This window comes from Coregonus lavaretus (assembly GCF_964263955.1).
Source record: "Coregonus lavaretus genome assembly, chromosome: 7".
Classification (NCBI taxonomy): domain Eukaryota; kingdom Metazoa; phylum Chordata; class Actinopteri; order Salmoniformes; family Salmonidae; genus Coregonus; species Coregonus lavaretus.
This window is the reverse complement of record NC_139994.1, coordinates 12,761,729-12,785,426: the sequence shown is the minus strand read 5'-3', so window position 1 is coordinate 12,785,426 and position 23,698 is coordinate 12,761,729. Positions and strand designations below refer to the sequence as shown.

General features: G+C 42.7%; 1 protein-coding gene across 1 annotated transcript in view; it reads left to right on the top strand.

The window, feature by feature from the left end:
- The window catches only part of LOC311132780 (CUB and sushi domain-containing protein 3-like), a gene marked incomplete at its 3' end in the record, with an annotated part of 471,294 nt that overhangs the window by 371,958 nt on the left and 75,638 nt on the right, over nucleotides 1–23,698 (top strand). Inside the window, 10 exon segments of the mRNA XM_084166101.1 lie at nucleotides 1,990–2,178; nucleotides 4,783–4,809; nucleotides 4,812–4,967; nucleotides 5,558–5,670; nucleotides 5,673–5,757; nucleotides 6,779–6,952; nucleotides 7,643–7,816; nucleotides 16,983–17,156; nucleotides 18,508–18,693; nucleotides 20,284–20,457. Of these exon segments, the coding sequence (XP_084022227.1) occupies nucleotides 1,990–2,178; nucleotides 4,783–4,809; nucleotides 4,812–4,967; nucleotides 5,558–5,670; nucleotides 5,673–5,757; nucleotides 6,779–6,952; nucleotides 7,643–7,816; nucleotides 16,983–17,156; nucleotides 18,508–18,693; nucleotides 20,284–20,457 (1,452 nt within the window).

The window sequence follows — 23,698 nt, the reverse complement described above, 5'->3', positions numbered from 1 at the left end:
TGCCCACTGATTTGGTGTGACACAGTCCCGTCCCCACTCTTCCTGTGCGTGCAGGGCTCAGGGCCAAGTGTCAACGCAGGAAGAAGCTGCACTGCATGCTTTTACATAACTACACTGAACTGAACTGTGAAAATGTTGAAATGTGTTAATGCCAGAAAGAGTGATATTGATGTAACTGTATAAATACACACTACCGTTCAAAAGTTTGGGGTCACTTAGAAATGTCCTTGTTTCGAAAGAAAATTATTATTTTGTCCATTAAAACAACATCAAATTGATCAGAATACAGTGTAGACATTGTTAATGTTGTAAATGGCTATTGTAGCTGGAAACGGCTGATTTTTTTATGGAATATCTACATAGGCGTACAGAGGCCCATTATCAGCAACCATCAGTCCTGTGTTCCAATGGCACGTTGTGTTTGATAATCCAAGTTTATCATTTTAAAAGGCTAATTGATCATTAGAAAACCCTTTTGCAATTATGTTAGCACAGCTGAAAACTTTTGTGCTGATTTAAATAAGCAATAAAACTGGCCTTCTTGAGACTAGTTGAGTATCGGAGCATCAGCATTGTGGGTTCGATTACAAGCTCAAAAATGGACAGAAAACAAATAACTTTCTTCTGAAACTCGTCAGTCTATTCTTGTTCTGAGAAATGAAGGCTATTCCATGTGGGAAATTGCCAAGAAACTGAAGATCTCATACAACGCTGTGTGCTACTCCCTTCACAGAACAGCGCAAACTGGCGCTGGGAGGCCCCGGTGCACAACTGAGCAAGAGGACAAATACATTAGTGTCTAGTTTGAGAAACAGACGCCTTACAGGTCTTCAACTGGCAGCTTCATTAAGTAGTACCCGCAAAACACCAGTCTCAACGTCAACAGTGAAGAGGCGACTCCGGGATGCTGACCTTCTAGGCAGAGTTGCAAAGAAAAATCCATATCTCAGACTGGCCAATAAAAATAAAAGATTAAGATGGGCAAAAGAACACAGACACTGGACAGAGGAAGATTAGAAAAAAGTGTTATGGACAGACGAATCGAAGTTTGAGATGTTCATATCACAAAGAATAACATTTGTGAGACGCAGATCAAATGAAAAGATGCTGGAGGAGTGCTTGATGCCATCTGTCAGGCATGGTGGAGGCAATGTGATGGTCTGGGGGTGCTTTGGTGGTGGTAAAGTGGGAGATTTGTACAGGGTAAAAGGGATTTTGCTATATTTCCTATTCAAACTCATTTCATGTATTTTTTCACCACCAAAGCACCCCCAGACCTTCACATTGCCTCCACCATGCTTGACAGATCAGATGGCATCAAGCACTCCTCCAGCATCTTTTCAGTATGAAAAAATTTATGCACTCACTAACTGTAAGTCGCTCTGGAAAAGAGTGTCTGCTAAATGACTAAAATGTAAATGTAAAATGTAAAACAAGGACATTTCTAAGTGACCCCAAAACTTTTGAACGGTAGTGTATATTGTACATACTGTACATATACTGCATATGTGTGGGGAAATTACAGTATATAAAACATTTACAAATTAATGCCTATATAGCCTCACTGGTAGGATATATATCAAGTAAAAACATTCACCCACATTTAGTTGAAATAATATAAAGATTATCTGTGTTGTTAATAATGAGTAACAGTATTACTTAGTAGCTAGCTATAGTCAGAGCCTTATAGATGTATGTATTACAGTAATACAGCTCTGGTTATAGCCACCAGGTTACTGAGCTAGTGAGTTGACCTGTGTGTGTGTGTTTGTTTGTCTCTCTCTCCGTCTCCCTCCCTCCCCTGCTCGCTCGCTCCCTCACTCTCTATCTCTCTCTCTCTCTCTCTCTCTCTCTCTCTCTCTCTCTCTCTCTCTCTCTCTCTCTCTCTCTCTCTCTCTCTCTCTCTCTCTCTCTCTCTCTCTCTCTCTCTCTCTCTCTCTCTCTCTCTCTCTCTCTCTCTCTCTCTCTCTCCTCCCTCTCTCCCTCCAGCCCTGTACTGCAGCACCCCAGACTCGCCCCTGCAGGGGTCCATCAGTAGCCAGACGGGTGGTCACCTCAACAGCCTGGTCCGCTGGGCCTGTGACCGGGGATACCGCCTCATAGGGAACAGTACGGCCGTGTGCAGGAGGAACCCCTATGGATACTTTGACTGGGACTCCACCGTACCCGCCTGCCAAGGTGAGATCTCGGCCCATATTGATAAAACGTTTCAGACTAGGAGTGCTGATCTAGGATTAGTCTTGCTTTTTAAGATCATAATGAATAAGATTAGATGGACAGGAGAGACCTGATCCTAGATCCTAGATGTGCTCAATACTATATTACTATTTTGCAATTTTCCAGGAATCCTGTTGTATGTACTTAGTGTATCACATGGATTTCCATTTCTATAATAATTACTAACACTTATCTACCTCGACTTAGCTTTTCTACATGAAATGTCAAACAAATTTAACACATGAAAAGAGCCATCATAGAAATACATTTCCCCATCAATGTCTTTAAAACCGTCACCAACTGGAGTTTACTCACCTCAGTGTCACCTCTCATTCTGGAAAAGCTATTTTCAGAAGCTTTTATCCTGTTAAAAGCCAGGTTTTAACAGGAAAACCCAGCTTTCTAAAGCTCCACTCAGTGATTTAATGTGATTTGATGCATGCCACCTTACCGTCTGGCGCCAGAGGCTGGAGTGACACTAACATACAGTGACACACATAATATGACTACATAAACTTCAGAAGTGTGTCAGAGCACTTCACCCTGGTCTGTTGACCTAAAATGAGACAACCGGGAGTCATTGTTCACCATCATCTAAGAGCACTGGTCCAGGAAATTAGAAAATTAGGGTCTTACGGTGTCCATATTAGGAAAATCTCAGCAGGACTTTTTTCATCTTGATATGTCTTCATATGGACACCATGCGGTCTTAATGACAATGTTTTTACACTGACAAGAAGTGCAAATATTTGATAGTGGATCTACTGTATATCCAAATATAGCAATTGTAGTTAGTAATTGCGATTGTATGTGCGATTTTTGCAATGTAAGACAATGCATCGAGACAGATGGTAACCTTCGGGTGCTTCCCAAATGGCACCATATTCCCTGTATACCTCACTACTTTTGACCAAAGCCCTATGGCCCTGGTTTAAAAGTATTGCACTATAAAGGCCAAGGAATATGCTGCTATTTGAGAAGCAGCCTCCATCTTATTCCAAACTGATTGGAGAGAAAGAAATGGGTCTAATCATATTCCGTCAGCTAGTGGGTATGCTAAAATCTTAGATTAAAAATGATTTAATATTTTTTTGGCTGTAGGATTGAGACTTGCCAGAGAAAATAGCAAAGAGAAACAGAATAGTTTCATACCTTTCTGAGCAGAGAGCACACAAACACACGCTCATACACACACACACACACACACACACGCTCACACATACACGTTCACACACACACACGCTCACACACACGCTCATGCTCACACACACGCTCACACACACACGCTCACACACACACACACAAACAGACACACATGCTCTCACACACACACACACACACACTCACACACACACACACATACACACACACACACACGCTCACACACACACACACACGCACACACACGCTCACACACACACACACACACAGCATATATATAATTTCCTCAGATCCTCTCTTTGTGCTCACTTACTCATACACTTTATAATGATATTTCACTTCTCCAGCTTTTTTCACTACAATAGACCTATTGTTATACCAGGAGGAAACATTAACTTCCACCTCATTTAGAATGACTCCTGACATATACAGCCACATGTCCTGGTTTGTTTGTGTGTTTGGAAGAAAGTTAACACTCAAACCACTAAGCCCATCTGATTTGTTGCTGGGTGTCACCGGCCCAAAATCGACAAAAAACAAATAAAGAAAAAACTAAAATAACTCCCGCACACGCAATTCCACCTCTGCTTGAAAGAGGACTTGTGTGAAGAGGTGGAATTGTGTGCGTGAGTTATTTTCGTTTTTCTACCTTGTTTGTGTGTTTGCTCACGCCAGCATTTTAGTTTGTATTTCTTTATCTCTGTCACTGCATGTGTTTTTTTCTCTCTCTCCTGAGCGAAGATCACATTCTGTGAGAATCTTTTGCAAATCAGTTCATATAAGATTGCTGTTTAAAGATTGAGTGGGCAATACTTTGTCAGTACATCGTCAGTGTGAGGTGAGTGAGCGGTGTGTTATTGATGGAATTGTCTCAATGCGTCAGTGCTCATTGCCCTCTGTGTGTTAGAAGAATGAGCAGGAACAGACTCAGTATTTTTCATTATATGGTCTCTGTATGTTAGAAGAATGTGTGGGAGCAGAGTCAATGTTCCTCACTGTACTGTCTGTCTGTCTGTCTGTCATTAGTGGTATAGTCAGTGGGTCAACAGGTATGAATAGTGTTAGTGTCTGTTTTGTCATCAGCAGACCTTTGTGTGTGTTGAAACGGTGTGTTTATCTCTTTGTGTGTGTTTGAAACAGTGTGTGTTTGTCTCTTTGTGTGAGTTGTTGTGTACTGTTGGTAGGTGTGTGTGTGAGATTGAGTGTGTGTCTGTGTGTGAGACTGATCTGAGTATGTAGTGTGTGTAGGCAGGTATGTGTATTACACTGATTATGTAGTGTGTGATTTTGAGTGTATCTCTGTGTGTGAGACTGATTTGATTGCGTAGTATGATAACCCTGCGTCTCACCCTCTGGTTTTTTATAAATGCTGATGCCCTCCCCCCCCCCCCCCCCCCCCCCCAGCGGTGTCCTGCGGGGTGCCCAAGGCACCGGTGACGGAGGAGTGCTGACGGTGGACTACTCGGTGGGCACGCGCGTGACCTACTTCTGCAACGACGGCTACCGCCTGTCCTCCAAAGAGCTGACCAGTGCCGTCTGCCAGCCTGACAGCACCTGGAGCAACCACAACAAGATCCCCCGTTGCTCAGGTAGGGTAGGAGGCTAGTGGGGGAGCATGTACGAGGGTTTGTGTGCCGATGCCCAGGTAGCTACCGTTAGGCTGGGAGGCTAGTCCAGCAGCTGGGACAGGTGAAGCAGGGGAAGAGAGTGTGTGTGTGTGTGTGTGTGTGTGTGTGTGTGTGTGTGTGCGTGCGTGTGTTTGCGTGTGTGTGTGTGTGTGTGTGTGTGTGCGTGTGTTTACGTGTGTGTGTGTGTGCGTTCACCTCACGGCTCCTCAGGAGGGCAATTACATCCCTCTTAAAATGAGTTCCTTCCTCGAAGGCAATCCCTCACTTATTTATGAATGGAGTAGTTTGTATTTTGTTATTGCCCATTAAGATGCCTGTTTAAAATGCCTGGCTGCCTCACAAAGCAGCGCAAATGGAGGTCACCTCAATAATAGAGAACTGTGTAAGAACAGATTTTCAGGTGAAATCTCTTAATATCTTCTCACTTTAAGTCTGCTAAAATACTCAAATGTTTTTATGTTTTATTTATGTATTGATTATTCTTGTGTGCGTGCGCGTGTGCGTGTGTGTGTGTGTGCATGCGTGCGTGTGTGTGTGTTTCTGTGTAACAGTGGTGGTGTGTCCAAGCATCGGCTCCTTCTCTCTGGAGCACGGGAGGTGGAGGATCGTGAACGGCTCCCACTATGAGTACAGGACCAAGATTATCTTCAGCTGTGACCCGGGCTGGGCTACTACCGCCTAGGCCCCGCCCACATCCAGTGCACGGCCAATGGCGTGTGGAGTTGGAGGAACGAAAGGCCTCACTGCCAGAGTGAGTAGAGGGCGGCCATGTTCTTTTTTCCAACCGGGTACTTTTTACACCATCACAATGTCAGAAGCATATTGTGTTTAGGTTGTGTTTAGGCTGTTACAGTGTGCCTTAGCCGTATTACATGTTTATGTAATGATTATCATTTTGACAACCATTTTATTTTTTCACTTTACAACACATCAGAAGCATGTTATGTTTACAGTGTGCCCTAGGGAGTGTTGAACGTCTGTCTAACCTTGGGCAGAATCGTAGGATTGATATGTGATGTTATGACCCAAAATAGTCAATAATGAGATAAATAGGTGAGATAGTGACATCTCTGAGATAGAGATGTTAAAAGTACCTAGTAGGAGTAGCAGGTATGCCTAGAGTGGGGCTGTGGGAGGAATAGTGAATGTACTAGACTAGACCACATTGATTCTTCTGGTTTAAAAAAACAAACACCTCCAACCTCCCTTTACCTTCCGCTCCTACTCTCCTCTCCACTCCTCCCTTCCTCTCCACTCCTCCTCTCTCCCCTCCTTTCCTCCGATCTCAAGGATCCAAAAACAAAATAATATGACTCCCATTCACTTAAAAATACCACCCAGACAGTTGACAGATCAATTTAAAATTGACAGAAATTAGCTCCAATTGAATTACCATTTGAACTGTAAGGGCTCAGCCTGTGGTTTATTTATTAACCAAGAAGACAAATTGGTCTGTCAGCTGACTGATATCTCTCAGGTGTTTGTTAATGCCATTGGTCTGTCAGCTGGCTGATATCTCTCAGGTGTTTGTTAATGCCATTGGTCTGTCAGCTGGCTGATATATCTCAGGTGTTTGTTAATGCCATTGGTCTGTCAGCTGGCTGATATCTCTCAAGTGTTTGTTAATGCCATTGGTCTGTCAGCTGGCTGATATCTCTCAGGTGTTTGTTAATGCCATTGGTCTGTCAGCTGGCTGATATCTCTCAGGTGTTTGTTAATGCCATTGGTCTGTCAGCTGGCTGATGATGCCTTTGTTATTGTCTGGGCCACAGTCATTTCCTGTGGGGACCTCCCTGGCCCACCCAATGGGAAGAAGATTGGTACGCAGATGACCTTTGGGGCGACCGCCATCTTCATGTGCGACGCAGGTTTCATGCTGGTGGGCTCGACCGTGAGAGAATGCCTCTCCTCTGGACTGTGGAGCGGACAGGAGACCCGCTGCTTGGGTAAAACGACCAATTCATTCCCAACATTTCTGTTGTCTGTCTGTGTTTGTGTGAAACAACCATGGAACATTCTCCAGATGCTGTGTTCCTGTGAAATGCAGGCTATCTACTGCCCTAAGAATGTTTCAGTTGGTGTGGAGTTATTTTGGTCTTCACCCTCTAATGAACATATGTTTATTGTGGTAAATAGCTTGACTGTCTAACTTCTCTGTGTGCTGGTGCCAAGTCTGTGGAGGCAGGGAGAATTTTGGGCTTCTTTATTTTCTCTGAAACACGTCTGTGTACTGAAAATCTCTGCGAACTTTCTGTCTAAATGAGAATCTCTATCCTGTACCCTCTCTGTCTGTCTGTCTGTCTGTCCGTCAGAACATGACTGTTCAGTACAGTACAAGACTTCTCTCTCACATAGTAGATTATTCCTCTCTCTAGCTGCTCTGTGTCTGTTTCATTGAAAACACCATCTCTTTCTTTCTTTCTTTCTTTCTTTCTTTCTTTCTTTCTTTCTTTCTTTCTTTCTTTCTTTCTTTCTTTCTTTCTCTCTCTCTCTCTCTCTCTCTCTCTCTCTCTCTCTCTCTCTCTCTCTCTCTCTCTCTCTCTCTCTCTCTCTCTCTCTCTCTCTCGCTCTCCCCTTCTTCATCTCCCCCTCTCCCTTCTCCTCTCTCTAACTCTTTCCTTTGTGTTTCTCTCCAGCGGGCCACTGTGGTATTCCAGAGACCATAGTGAATGGTCAGGTGATTGGGGAGAACTTTGGCTACAGGGAGACGGTGGTGTACCAGTGCATCCCAGGCTTCCGCCTCATCGGCTCCTCGGTGCGGATCTGCCTGCAGGACCACAACTGGTCTGGACAGCTGCCTTCCTGCGTGTGTGAGTGTCCTCCTTCTCTCTCTCTCTTTACCTCTCTCTCTCTTTATATCTGTTTTTTTCCCTGTATGTATTTCACACTTTATATCTCTCTTCATCTCTCAAGTTCTCCCTTTTCTCTTACTCCTACCTTAGCTCTCCTTTTTCTCTGTCTCTCTCAACTTTCACTGTCGCACACAAACCTCCTGTCAAGTGCTTGGAGGAACTGCCTCAGAATATCCCGTCTCAGAACCCATCCCCAACTTTCAATACTTTTTATCAGTTTTCCAAGTAAGTCTTATAAGTAGCTGATTACTGAAGTCTGGATCACTTTTGTGTGGTTAATGAGTTGACAAATAATACTGTTTTAGAGTGGTAAGGGAAATAGGGAGGTGAAGTGGGGTTTGTGGACCTGCGTCACTAGACTGACGATTCCAGTGCCCCTTCTGAGATCTCCCTCTGAGATCTCCCTCTGAGATCTCCCTCAGTTCACAAAGAGCCCTGGCATTTCAAGTATTCTCATCATTCTCTCTGGACTCAGACAGAAGGAGCCTTCTCTGTCTTCCCAGGCTTTTTTAATTATAGGTCCAATAGCCGTTTTTATCTCAATATCAAATCATTTCTGGGTAACAATTAAGTACCTTACTGTGATTGTTTTAAATGAAAATGGTCAAAAAGAAACAAAAATAGCTTATTAGCAAAGAGTAATTTCTCAAGCAAGAATTGTGCTTGGACTGTCTGGGAGTGGTCTGAGTGGGGGAGGGGGAAACTGAAAACTGTCTGTTAATGTCAGAGAGGTTTCAAACTCTCTTTCTTATTGGTCTGTTAACTAATTGACTGCCTGGTGGTGTCACCAGGCAGGCCAAAACTCCATTGCCCATTCACCCTCTGAATGGCACACATACAATCCATGTCTCAATTGTCTCAAGGCTTAAAAATCCTTCTTTAACCTGTCTCCTCCCCTTCATCTACACTGATTGAAGTTGATTTAACAAGTGACATCAATAAGAGATCATAGCTTTCACCTGGATTCACCCGGTCAGTCTATATCATGGAAAGAACAGGTGTTCTTAATGTTTTGTTTACACACTGGAAAATCACAGCCTTTAAAGACTCATTGCCAGTTCATTTACAGTTCCATGGTCAACCTGATTATGCGTCTCACCTATGACTCATCAACAAAGACAGTTATTTATTTTGTTGTGTTTTATAGCTAATCAACACAGAATTATGTAGATTTCATAGAAGATATTTGTCATATAGGATTGGTGGATGAACTGCATGTCATAGTTTACAGTATATACCAATAGATCAAACCATATAACTTTTTACAATTATTATAATTTTGTACCCCTTTTTCGTGATATCCAATTGGTAGTTACAGTCTTGTCGAATCGCAGCAACTCCCATACGGACTCGGGAGAGGCGAAGGTCGAGAGCCATGCGTCCTCCGAAACACAACCCTGCCACACTGCTCGCTTAACCCGGAAGCCAGGCGTAACAATGTGTCAGAGGAAACACCATCCACCTGGCGGCTGAGGTCAGCTTGCAGGCCAAACCCTCCCCTAACCCAGACGACGCTGGGACAATTGTGCGCCGCCTCATGGGTCTCCCGGTCATGGCCTGCTGTGACACAGCCTTTGAATGGATATATATTTTTAAATAGCTATATATATATTGAGGTGAGAGCATTGGAAATGCTTTTGGCGGTTGACCTGCTTCTGTTTTGTGGGTGGCACTGTGTGCTATTTTCGATGGATGGGTCCTGGCCTCTCGGGGGGCCTAGGGATTCGGGGGGACGGGGGTGGTATGCTGAACACTAGGATGACGGCCCAACTTGGGATGGGGAGGGGCTTTAGCAGGGGAATTAGTGGAGTACAATTGGAGGTTTACTTAGTAGCAATGCAAATATCATGGTACAGCTATATTTACATGGCTCCAAGAGAAGGAATATAATATCTATTGTTTACAGGAAACTCATTCAACAATTCTAGATGAAGTTGTGTGGAAAAAGGAATGGAGGGGCGAAATATACTTCTCCCATGGGCAAAGAAACTCAATTAATTAACAGTAATTTCGATCCGAATGTGCAAATTGTCCAAACAGATACGCAAGGTAGATGGATTATTTTAAATATGTTATTGGACCATAAACAGATATGGCTCATTAACCTTTACGGACCAAATAATGATGATCCACACTTCTTTGACAATATATATAATAAATTATCAACTCTGCAAGCAATTCAAGACTCTATTATTATGGTGGGGGATTATAATACTGTTTTAAATAGCTCAATGGACCATAAAGGAAATCACTCTACAAACTATCACCCTCATGCTCTTAAGGAAATGGTGAATGTCATGGATACATTAGAACTAGTAGATATATGGAGGCTTAAATATCCTGATCTAGTGAGATATACACAGCGGAGACTCAATCAAGCTAGTCGTCTTGACTTCTTTTTATGTCATTTTCGTTGGCATCAAAAGTTTAAAAAGTGTTGATAGGGGACAGAATGCGGTCGGACCATCATATAATTGGCATATACATTACTCTTACTGAATTTCCACGTGGGCAAGGATATTGGAAATTTAATCAAAGCCTATTGGATGATAACTTGTTTTAACTAGGACAGAGGAATTTATAACTGATTTTATCCGACATAACATAGGTACAGCAAATCCCCTTATTCTATGGGACACCTTTAAATGTGCCTTTAGAGGCCATGCAATTCAGTACTCATCTCAAAAACAAAATAATAATAAATAATATGCCATTTAGCAGACGCTTTTATCCAAAGCGACTTACAGTCATGCGTGCATACATTTTTTTTTGTGTATGGGTGGTCCCGGGGATCGAACCCACTACCTTGGCGTTACAAGCGCCGTGCTCTACCAGCTGAGCTACAGAGGACCACAAAAGCAATTTAGGTCAAAAATGTAGGTCAAAAGAGTCCACACTAACAAAGGAAATAGAAGGTCTAACAGAACAGATAGATGGCAATAACAACTGTAACATAGAGGCTCAGAATAAATTAGAGGAAAAACAAAAATAAATTGAAAAATTTATTCAAGGAAGATCAAGTGTAATATATTATAAAAAATAAAGAAAACTGGATGGAATATGGGGAAAAATGCACCAAATTCTTTTTTAATCTTCAACATAGGAATGCTACCAAAAATAATTTATTGAAACTGGTTACAAATGACGGAGTCACCCATGATTCACCAAATGATATTTTGAAGGAGGAAACAAAGTACTTTAAACATACGTTTTCGTTTCAGTCGCCTCCATCTCCTCTAACTGAAGCAAATTGTAGAGATTTTTTTTCTATTGATAATGTAAAATTAATAGCCATGCAGAAAGACTCATGTGAAGGTGAAATTACAGAGGAGGAACTTCTGGATGTAATTAAAGACTTTAAGTCCGGGAAAACTCCATGGTTGGATGGCATACCAGTCGAGGTATACCAAACCTTTTTTTATATACTCAGAGGACCATTATTAGCATGTTTTAACCACTCCTATGTAAATGGTAGATTATCAGACACTCAAGAAGAAGATCTGATTTCATTATTACTGAAACAGGATACAAGTGGAAAATATAAAGATCCAGTCCATTTAAAAAATTGGAGGCCCCTTACACTTCAGTGTTGTGATGCAAAAATTCTAGGAAAATGTATAGCGCATAGAATTAAAAAGGTATTGTCGGACATTATTCATTCTAATCAGACAGGTTTTTTACATGGGCGATACATTGGAGATAATATAAGGCAAGTACTGGAAACAATAGAACACTACGGAAAATCAGGGAAACCAGGCATACTATTCATAGCAGACTTCGAAAAGGCATTTGATAAAGTACGACTGGGGTTTATATATAAATGCCTGGGGCATTTCAATTTTGGACAATCTATTATAAATTGGGTTAAAATCATGTACCCTAGGTGTAAAATAGTAAATAATGGCTATTTCTCAGAATGTTTTAAACTGTCAAGAGGAGTGAAACAAGGTTGTCCACTATCGGCATATCTATTTATTATTGCCATCGATTCATGTTTTCTTTTAAATCCACAACTTGAATCCCATAAAGGATCTAGATACATTTTCTAACCTCTCTGGATTACAACCAAATTATGATAAATGTACTATATTACGTATTCGATCACTAAAAAATACAAAAATTACATTACCATGTAGTTTACCAATAAAATGGTCTGATGGTGATGTGGATATACTCGGAATACATATGCCAAATGAAATAAATGATCTCACTCCAATACATTTTAATAGAAAGTTAGCAAAAATGGGTAAGATCTTGCTACCATGGAAATGTAAATACCTGTCAATTTGTGGAAAAATCCCCCTGATTAACTCTTTAGTATTATACCAGTTTACCTATTTGCTTATGGTCTTGCCTACGCCTAGCGAACAGTTTTTTTAATTATATGAGAAAAAAATATTCCATTTTATTAGGAACGGCAAGCCAGACAAAATTAAACGGGCCTATTTATATAATGAATATGAATTCGGAGGACAGAAATTATTAAATATTAAAGCATTAGACCTATCACTAAAAGCTTCACTCATACAAAAGTTATACTTAAATCCAAACTGGTTCTCTAGCAAATTTGTAAGATTGTCTCACCCAATGTTCAAGAATGGCCTTTTTCCCTTTATTCAGATTACAACCTCTCACTTTAAGTTATTTGAAAAGGAAATAATCTCCCAAATATCACTATTTCTAAAACAAGCCATAGAAAGTTGGTTGCAATTTCAATTTAATCCTCCAGAAACAACAGAACAAATAATGCAACAAATATTGTGGTTAAACTCAAATATACCAATTGATAAAAAACCATGTTCTTTTGAAAAATGTTTAAAAAAGGTATAATCTTCGTAAATTATATTATCGCTGGGACTGGTGGAATTATGTTGCACATGCAGCTAACAAAAACATATGGAAATGTCTTCTCTACCCAAAATTACAACCAAATAATTGCAGCATTACCGCAAAAATGGAAAAGGAAAGTGGAAGGGGGAAAAAGTATGGAACTTGTCTGTCGGCCTTGCATTAAAGAATATAATTGTGATAAATAAAAAAGTATACCAGTTTCATTTAAGGACCAAAGGATTGACAGCCATCCCAAAATAGTTGGGAAGAGATTTTTGACGTACCGATTCCATGGCATAGTGTTTATGAATTGATACGCAAAACGACGCCGGATTCAAAACGTATCATTTTTCTATTTAAATTATTATATAACATTCTTGCTACCAATAGAATGTTATTTATATGGGGGATACAATCTTCCCAGCTCTGCAGATTTTGCTGCGAAGAGACAGAATCATTAGATCATTTGTTTTGGTACTGTCCATTTGTAGCTTGTTTTTGGACACAGGTCCAGTAATAGCTAAAGGACTGCAATATTTACCTGGAGCTAACCCTGCAGATAGCACTACTGGGTGATCTGAAAAGTCATAGTCAATCAATCAATAATATAATAATACTTTTAGCAAAAATGTTTATATTCAATTTACGATCTGTAGAAACAATGAGAATAGAAAGGGTCAGAACTTTTGTAAAACATCACAGTACAGTTGAAAAATATATGGCAAATAGAAATACAATATGGATGGTGTTAAGAGATAGATGGGAGGTGTTGAATGGAGCTGAAGGATGGGACTAATAACAACAACTAATAACAACAAGATAACTTGTTATGTAAAGCATACTGTGTCCATAATAAGTATATAGGTTATAGGTTGAGAGCTTTTGTTAGAAAAATATGGCATATAGAAGCAAAAAACATATGGGGGATTGGAAGTGATGCAGACAATTACATTGATGGAAGTCCCGTGTAGCTCAGCTGGTAGAGCATGGCGTTTGCAACGCCAGGGTTGTGGGTTTGTTTCCCACGGGGGACCAGTATGAAAACAAATGTATGCACTAACTGTAAGTCGCTCTGGATAAGAGTGTCTGCTAAATGACTAAAAAAAGTTACAATCTATCTGAAATGTTAAAGCTGATCTACCCCCTAAAAAAAACACAATGTGCTTCTATATTCTGTTATCAAGCCATATTGTAAGAAACTATATGTTTCCTATAGGCTGTAAGCAAACCATGTATGGTCCGATAACATTGTCTCTCTCTCTCTTTCTGGCAGTAACCGTGGTGATGATGAACAGTGTTTTTATATAGACAATATGCTGCGCAATGCTAGCAGCACTTTAAACAGAAATAGCTACTGGAGACGTAAGAGGGTCAGGGCCATTTTCCTACTGAAATGGTAGTGACCCTTATCTCCTCAACTGGCTATCACAAAGACTAGCCCTCTGGCTCATTGATGAACCATGCAGCTAGCCCAATACTTCTTCATGGAAAATATTATTCTATTCATTCCCTTGGGTGGGTTGTGTGTTTGTGTGTGTGTGTGCGTAAGCATGCACATTATATCTGTAGATGTGAGGTTGAACTCAGTTATTTTAACATGCAATGATGGGGAGACTTTCTACAGACACTGAGACCTCCTAAGGTTATCCCTCATAGGCTTAGTGGTCCAGAGAAATGGACTGGCCATAATGCCAGTTCATTATTATTTTTTTTGCGAATAATGATCATTATTTGGCTAATAATGAAGAAATGCTGGACCGACATCTGGTCCCGGTCCGTTCATGAGAGAACCTTCTAGACCTCATTATCGTGTGATGCCTACAATGTTAAAACAGTGAAAAATATTTACACATAAACATTTATTTTCACTGACAAATCACATCAATAAAAGGCCATATGACTTTGAAAATGCAACATTGTTTAACCGGGTTCATAAAAAACATGAATTTTTTTACATTGTCTGCAGTAGGGTAGAGAAGCCGTGTCTGGGGTGGGATAAAGCTTAGTAGTTAACTGTGCTGGGCTGGGCTGTGAGTTCAGACTGAGGTTACTGTACTCTGCCAGGCTGGTTGACAGAGGAAAGACAGGAAAGGATTACTGTTCTCTAGTCAACCAAAATGGTGGAGAGAAGGTGGAAGTAATCTGTCGTGTCTACTAACTGCCTGTGTGTTCCTACACATGTCAAAACATGCCTTGAGTAAGTACAGTGGGGCTGGCCTTTTTTCGCGATGTCACACACAGATCGACACACACACACAGACGCGCACACACACCCCTGCTGTTACACACACACCTTCAATCTCAGCAGCTTAATAGGGCACACACACTTCGAGTTAGGGCCTTCACACCCCAACACTTACACACTGACTTCAAGACCAACACACGATCACTCACCCATAGACTCAGCCCCCTAACACTGACTTCCAGACCAACACACGATCACTCACCCATAGACTCAGCCCCCTAACACTGACTTCAAGACCAACACACGATCACTCACCCATAGACTCAGCCCGCTAACACTGACTTCCAGACCAACACATGATCACTCACCCATAGACTCAGCCCCCCCCCCCACTCTCTCGCTCTCTCTCCATCTGCCTCTATCCCTCTGCCTCTCTCTCTCTCTCTCTCTCTCTATCTCTCTGCCTCTCTCTCTTTCTCTATCCTCTCTCTCTCTCTCTCTCTCTCTCTCTCTCTCTCTCTCTCTCTCTCTCTCTCTCTCTCTCTCTCTCTCTCTCTTTCTCTCTCTCTCTCCCTCTTGTCTCTCTCCCTCACTGACTCAGTCTCTGGTCCATTATCTAATTTCATAAGTCCCAGTCACCCACTCACTGATGAAGTCCCACAATGTCAGGCCCCTCTTACAGTATCCCACCTAGGCTAATGGCCCATGGCCCCATTCATAGGCCCCGAACCACTAGTTTCTCCCCTTCCTGGACCCATGCCTCCCAGACAGGCAGAGAAAGGCCTCCCGATGCCTCCCAGAGCTAGAGAGAGGATCACTATGAGCACATTGAGCATATCATTTACACCCCAGCAGCTCCACAGCACACTCTGCCATCACTTCTGCATCGCTCGGCAAATGCCTGCAATTGAGCACAACTAATGTGTTTTGGGCCATTGGCATGAAAATGGCCGCCATCCATTGGATTAGCCATTCAGATGAGCTGCCAGACGGCCAATGAGTTTAGACCAGAGGGACCTGATGGGGAATGACACTTTTTAGGGCAGTGGTCTAGGATGGGGCAATAAAACAGCTCTTTGCCATTTGTCCTCCTGAATATCAGTTTGAGAGGTGACTGAGACCATAGAAATAGAATGAGACACTCAAAATGTCCACCAGTCTACCCATGATGGCATCATTGACTTGAATGGGGAGGCCTGTTCTATTCATTCTAGCTCTGTGATTGTGACATCCTGGCTAAACATGTGATAGTCTAGCCCCTAGCCTATTGATAACCGAGCTACACAGCTCTATTGCAGATTTTATTGGTAGTCTATTGTTATGTCCAGTCTATGGCACAGTAAGTAAATGTGAGCTGAGGCTACGTTCAAGCTCCTTTTTGATTTCAATTCCCCGTTCAAGGTCTGGCTTTGCTATTTCTATGGTCTCAAACTCAACAGGTGTGTTTTTGCAGTGAACAAATGAGCACCCAGTGGATTATTACTTGGTGGATTATAAATCAAAAGTGACCTTACCTCTTATCCATTACTCCTAATGTTACCCTTACTTTTATACAGTGCCTCTCTCTCTCTCTCTCTCTCTCTCTCTCTCTCTCTCTCTCTCTCTCTCTCTCTCTCTCTCGCTCTCTCTCTCTCTCTCTCTCTCTCTCTCTCTCTCTCTCTCCCCCTCTCTCTCTCTCTCTCTCTCTCTCTCTCTCTCTTTCTCTCTCTCTTTCTCTCTCTTTTCTCTCTCTCTCTCTCTCTCTCTCTCTCTCTCTCTCTCTCTCCCTCTTTCATTCAATTTAAGGCCTTCATTGGCATGGGAAACATATGTTAACATTGCCAAAGCAAGTGAAATAGATAATAAACAAAAATGAAATAAACAATTTAGAAAAATTAACAGTAAACATTACACTCACAAAAGTTCCAAAAGAATAAAGACATTTCAAATGTCATAATATGTCCAAATAGTACAAAAGGGAAAATAAATAAACATAAATATGGGTTGTATTTACAATGGTGTTTGTTCTTCACTGGTTGCCCTTTTTTTTGTGGCAACAGAACCTCCTCTCGCTCTCTTTCCAGGGCTCACTTGAAAATAATCTCTCCATTTCTCTCTCTCTCCCCCCAGCTATCAGCTGTGGACACCCGGGCAGCCCTATCTACGGGCGGACCATCGGTAACGGCTTCAATCTGAATGACGTGGTGAGCTTCTCCTGCAACACGGGCTACGTGATGGAGGGGCCCTCGAGGGCCCAGTGCCAGGCCACGCGCCAGTGGAGCCAGCCACCACCAACGTGTAAAGGTGGGGAAAAAAGTTAAGTCTTCTATTCACACGTAGTACGCTTGCTCATTCCGCCTGACCACTGCAGTGCACTCTGAGTAAGATGGGGAGGAAGGAGGAATCTTGGCTTGTAGTGGGATTGTAACCAATCATGTAGGAGCACCACATCAGGACAATGGCCTCTGTGTAGGGTGAATGGTTGCTCTGTGTTTCTGTGTGAATTGTGGTTGTGGTGAATTAGGGTCATAGCCAACACGGCCTCTTGAACATCAGTAGATATGATTGTGGTGGTATGACTGACCACTTTAGGATTTATTCATAGTTGTGTTGACCCATTGCATGACACTGATTTTGCGACCTTGGGTTTGTTGTGTTATAAATGTATAATATAATACTAAAGGGCTGTGAGGGGGTGTGGGGTGATTATCTGAAAACCATCTGATGGAGCTTATGGCAGTTCCATTATATAGGAGTCTTCCCCTGAGGTAACCAGAGGCTAAGTCCAGGGTCAGGCTGCTATTGGACAAGCCCTGAGGTAACCAGATGCTAAGTCCATGGTCAGACTGCTATTGGACAAGCCCTGAGGTAACCAGAGGCTAAGTCCAGGGTCAGACTGCTATTGGACAAGCCCTGAGGTAACCAGAGGCTAAGTCCATGGTCAGACTGCTATTGGACAAGCCCTGAGGTAACCAGAGGCTAAGTCCAGGGTCAGACTGCTATTGGACAAGCCCTGAGGTAACCAGAGGCTAAGTCCAGGGTCAGACTGCTATTGGACAAGCCCTGAGGTAACCAGAGGCTAGGTCCAGGGTCAGACTGCTATTGGACAAGCCCTGAGGTAACCAGAGGCTAAGTCCAGGGTCAGACTGCTATTGGACAAGCCCTGAGGTAACCAGAGGCTAAGTCCAGGGTCAGACTGCTATTGGACAAGCCCTGAGGTAACCAGAGGCTAAGTCCAGGGTCAGACTGCTATTGGACAAGCCCTGAGGTAACCAGAGGCTAAGTCCAGGGTCATATCTGATTGGACTACTGTGGCGAGAGGAAATAAAACGCCCACGCTGTGTTGTCCTTTGTTGACACCAGTAAATCAATCTTGCAGGTTCTTGAAATTCATAATAAGCCATTGAGATGCACACACTTATCTATTTTTTATACTGTAATTTTGTATTATCATTTACTTGACAATGGTGTGGATCATGCATTAAGATCAATGGAAGATTGGCGCGAAAATGCCGTTTAATGTTTGGATTTGGCCCTATATGAGTGACTGCAGAGGGTCAAGCGTGTCCTAAGTGTTGGAATGAATTGATCCCTTCCATGTTTCTGCCAAATAACACATGCTTGTCTTCTTTCCCTTTTCTCTCTACCTCTTCAGTGGTCAACTGCTCCGATCCTGGGATCCCAGCCAACTCCATCAGACAGAGTAAGATAGAACACGGGAACTTCACCTTTGGAACCGTGGTGTTCTACGACTGCAGCCCGGGGTTCTACCTGTTCGGTTCTCCCGTTCTCACCTGTCAGCCCACAGGACAGTGGGACAAGCCTCTACCGGAGTGTATTGGTGAGTCTGGTGTCACTGTATGTGGTCGAAACAGGCTAAGTAATGTGCACACTGCAATATGTGCTTGCATGTGGTATATTGGAGAAGTTTCGACGGTTGAAACATTGTCACCAATAAACCAAAGAGTTAACCACAGATTGCAGTGTGCGGAGTCTCTTTTTACCATTCACTGAACATATTTTGATATCCAGCACCTGCTCAAAGACATTGGTGGTGCGTATCTAAAGTAATCTGTTCCTATAATTTGTTGTCGCTGTCTCACAGACTGTCTGTCTTTCCCGGAGAGAGACTGCCGATTTAGCAACTTGGCACTCGTGACTAATTAGCATATTATTCCTTTAATTGAGGCTGAATGAGTTGCGTGACCCCCCGCTGTTTAAGATCAGTGTTCTAATTGAGGGACAGGTGGAACAGCTCTGTGGATGTTACACAAATTAGGGATGCCAGGTTGGCAGCTGATCTCTATGTTTTATGGTGTGTGTCTTCAACATCCTCCTCAAAACAAGCTGCATCTGACACCAGCTGTACTGGCAACCTGGCATGTCTAAACAGCTAGTTTAAACACAGGGCTTCAAGGCTTCCTACTGGCTGTCTCAGTGTTCCAAACACAACCTGAGGCTCCTACTGGCTGAGGGGCATAGCTGTGTGCTCCAATCAGAACCCTCGCTTTGAAATTTGAACCCAATCCCAACCTTATTCAACTTTGATGTGTAGCCTACTGTTTTACCTTAAACCTTATTATAGGTTAGCTCTACTAAGGCCCAATCAGTTTGGTGTTCCTGTTGCGATGTGTTTAAAAAATGATGAAAAAACCCTCGGCAGGATTAATGAACGTGCTCTTTCTCCCTCCATTCCTTGTTCCCTGTTTGATCTACCCCACTGCGACATCCACACCCTGTCCAAAACGTTCTTCTCATTTAGACACGCCTCGTCCTTTCTGCTGAATCGGCATGTTAATACCGGACCTGCTCACTTTTTATAGGCCAGTAGCAGACAAAAGAGGAGAAAGTATAAAGTAAACTTGCTGATTATAGCACATTGTGGGGTGAATATTTGAAAAAAGAATGTGATTATTTTAGCACCCTGGCCTTGATAATTTACAAAGTGAAAAATGGATCAAGAATGATTACAAAGGATGAGGATGGTACCGTCTACTTTGGAACGTTGCCAATATGAGCTTAAGTGCTAGTACTGTATTTTTATAATAGTGAAGCTAGTACAGTGGTCTTATTCTATGAGCAGGGGTACTGGACATTTTAGACGGTTTTCCCGGACACAGATTAAACCTAGTCCTGGACTTAAAAGCACTTTTTGTAGTCCAGGACTAGGCTTAACCTGCGTCCGGGAAACTGGCCTATAGTGTTTATTCTAAGTAGTTTGTTTGATACAGTATTCCCCTCAACGAGGAGAAGTAGGCTAGAACAGTGTTCAAACTATATGCACTATATAGTGAATAGGGTGCCATTTGGGACGCAGACGCAGTGTGTGGCCTCAATCCTCTAGAGAGGGACGACAGTACCTTCCACTACATTATCCCTGTCAGCACTCTGAGCTGACAGCATCCATCTTGTGTGTGTCTCTCTCCTGAAGTGGTGGACTGTGGTCACCCCGGGTCCCCTCCCAACGGCCAACTGAGCGGGGATAAATTCACCTTCGGCTCTACGGTTCGCTACACCTGCACAGGGGGACGCCAGCTGAAGGGCGAGTCGGCACGCACCTGCCAGCTCAACGGCCACTGGAGCGCACCCATGCCCTTCTGCGCAGGTAAATTCTTTACATACAGTGGGGTTTGTGAGTGGGTGGGGGGCGGCTGTGTGTTTGGGACACAGGTTGTCCAAGGTAACAATGACTAAGTAAACTTAAGTTATGCTCCATATGACGATTTCAAGGCTTGGATTTTCAGGTCAGCGTTGTCACGGTGACGAAGCTCAAACGTTCAAGTCTACATTTAGTAGCTTTTGGCCTTACTTTTGATAAGACCTTTTTTGTACACGCATACGCACATGGCAAGAGCTAAAATCGGATGGAGACAAAGAGAGAGAAGGTCATATCAAGGACCACAAAATAATAACTGAAGAAGTATAAAGATAGCTCATAATAGTGGGGGAGGATTTAAAAGTGGTGGTGGAGCAACACATTGGTTCCAGCAGAACAGAAGAAACAAGAGGCATTGACTAACATGTGGGCAGGAGTGTTCACCCTCTTCACCCTAGCGTGGGTGTTGTTCCTGCAGCACTGACATCACCACAACCACATACACGGCACAACACAACCACAGCTAGCTAGATTAGCCACAACTGCCCTTTCTTCACAACACAATGTCCATCTCTCTCACTCTCACTCTTTCTTTCTCTCTCTCTCTCTCTCTCCTTTCCTCTGCTCTTTTTCTCCTCCTCTCCCTACCCCTCTCTCCCTCCTCCTCTCTCTCTCACACTTAGTTACCACGCATTCCTTCCGCCCAAGAAATAGCTTATTTCTCCTTCTTCTTCTTCCTATTCTTCCACTCAATATGTAAAGTACTGTAGCTAAATAGATACATTATAATGTGGTGCAATGTGCATGGAAATCGTTATCTAACTACATTTAATGAAAGATTACAATGACCCCATCAGGATGGGGGATGGTGGGAAAATACATTTGCAGCTAAAGTTATTTTTTCAGCGGTAGAAGGATGTCATTCCCTGGATAATGAGGGCCTCTTTATTTCCTCTCTTGCGGAAGTTGGGTCTGCATCCCAAATGGCACCCTATTTACTGTATAGAGCACTACTTTTAATCAGAACCCCATTGGTCTCTGGTCAAAAGGAGTGCGCTATAAACGGAATAGGGTGCCATTTTGGATGCAGCCGGGCGGTCTTTGGACATGTAATTGATCTGTGGGAACTACTGAGTTGGTGGTTCGTTTGCTGTCCCTCTTTATTGAGATTATATGCCATCTGCTTTGCCCTACGGCAGACTGCAGAGGAATCATCTCACCCTCATCTCCTCTGGGAGTGTCGCTCGTCCTCTCGTCCTGTCTATCTCTCTCTTGCTCTCTCTTTCTTTCTTTCTTGTCTGGTTGATTATTCACTAAAGTGAGTCATTGGCCAAGAGAAAACACTTGAGACAGTTGAAAGAGAATAGAGAGACACAGGTACTTACCTTTTAATACAGAAGATGGTTATTGAGTGAAGAAGTCTAAAAGAGTTTTGAATCCAACATCACATGAAGTATAAATCACTGACACAAGATCAATTTCCCTGTAGGAGGTCTCTTCCATCCATTTCTTTACTTAAAGACTTGTGTTGCCCTTGTGGCACTTGTATACACCCTGCCTTATCCTGTTAGTGAGTCCACCTGAACTGGGCGTAGTTTAAAGAGTTTAGCAGTGTGTAAACCTCCCCTAGCTAACCCTGTTATTGAGTAGTGTGAAGAGTTTAGCAGTGTGTAAACCTCCCCTAGCTAACCCTGTTATTGAGTAGTGTGAAGAGTTTAGCAGTGTGTAAACCTCCCCTAGCTAACCCTGTTATTGAGTAGTGTGAAGAGTTTAGCAGTGTGTAAACCTCCCCTAGCTAACCCTGTTATTGAGAAGTGTGAAGAGTTTAGCAGTGTGTAAACCTCCCCTAGCTAACCCTGTTATTGAGAAGTGTGAAGAGTTCAGCAGTGTGTAAACCTCCCCTAGCTAACCCTGTTATTGAGTAGTGTGAAGAGTTCAGCAGTGTGTAAACCTCCCCTAGCTAACCCTGTTATTGAGAAGTGTGAAGAGTTCAGCAGTGTGTAAACCTCCCCTAGCTAACCCTGTTATTGAGAAGTGTGAAGAGTTCAGCAGTGTGTAAACCTCCCCTAGCTAACCCTGTTATTGAGAAGTGTGAAGGGTTTAGCAGTGTGTAAACCTCCCCTAGCTAACCCTGTTATTGAGTAGTGTGAAGAGTTTAGCAGTGTGCGCAGCGGGCCTAAAGCGGACTATGCTGATGTGAGATATATGAACACAAGCTGACAGTCTAACTGAGAGTGATGTGAACGTATGGGTAGGAGATATAGAAAAGTTATCTCTGTCTGTATTTATATACATACTGAACAAAAATATAAATGCAACATTCAACAATTTCAACGATTTTGCTTTTACAGCTCATATAAGGAAATCAGTCAATTGAAATAAATAAATTAGGCTCTAATCTATGGATTTCACATGACTGGGCAGGGGCGCAGCCATGGGTGGGCCTGGGAGGGCATAGGCCCACCCACTGGGGAGTCATGCCCAGCCAATCAGAATGAGTTTGCCCCACAAAAGGGCTTTATTACAGACAGAAATACTCCTCAGAAATAGCCCCCCCCCCTCCCTCAGATGATCCCGCAGGTGTAGAAGCCGGATGTGGAGGTCCTGGGATGGGGTTGCGAGGCCGGTTCGACGTACTGCCAAATTCTCTAAAATGACATTGGGGGAGGCTTATGGTAGAGAAATTAACATTAAATTCTCTGCCAACAGCTCTGGTGGACATTCCTGCAGTCAGCATGCCAATTGCATGCTCCCTCCAAACTTGAAACATCTGTGGCATTGTGTTGTGTGACAAATCTGCACATTTAGAGTGGCCTACATCCCTGTTTAATCAGCTCCTTGATATGCCACACCTGTCAGGTGGATGGATTATCTTGACAAATGATAAAATGCTCACTAACAGGGATGTAAACAAATATGTGCACAAAATTTAAGAGAAATTAAAAAAAATGCGTATGGAACATTTCTGGGATCTTGAATTTCAGCTCATTACATTTACATTTTAGTCATTTAGCAGACGCTCTTATCCAGAGCGACTTACAGGAGCAATTAGGGTTAAGTGCCTTGCTCAAGGGCACATTTACGTCATTTAGCAGACGCTCTTATCCAGAGCGACTTACAAATTGGTGCATTCACCCTATAGCCAGTGGGAAAACCACTTTACACTTTTTTTATTTTATTTTTTTATTTTTTTTTGGGGGGGGGGGGGGGGGGGGGGGTAGAAGGATTACTTTATCCTAACCCAGGTATT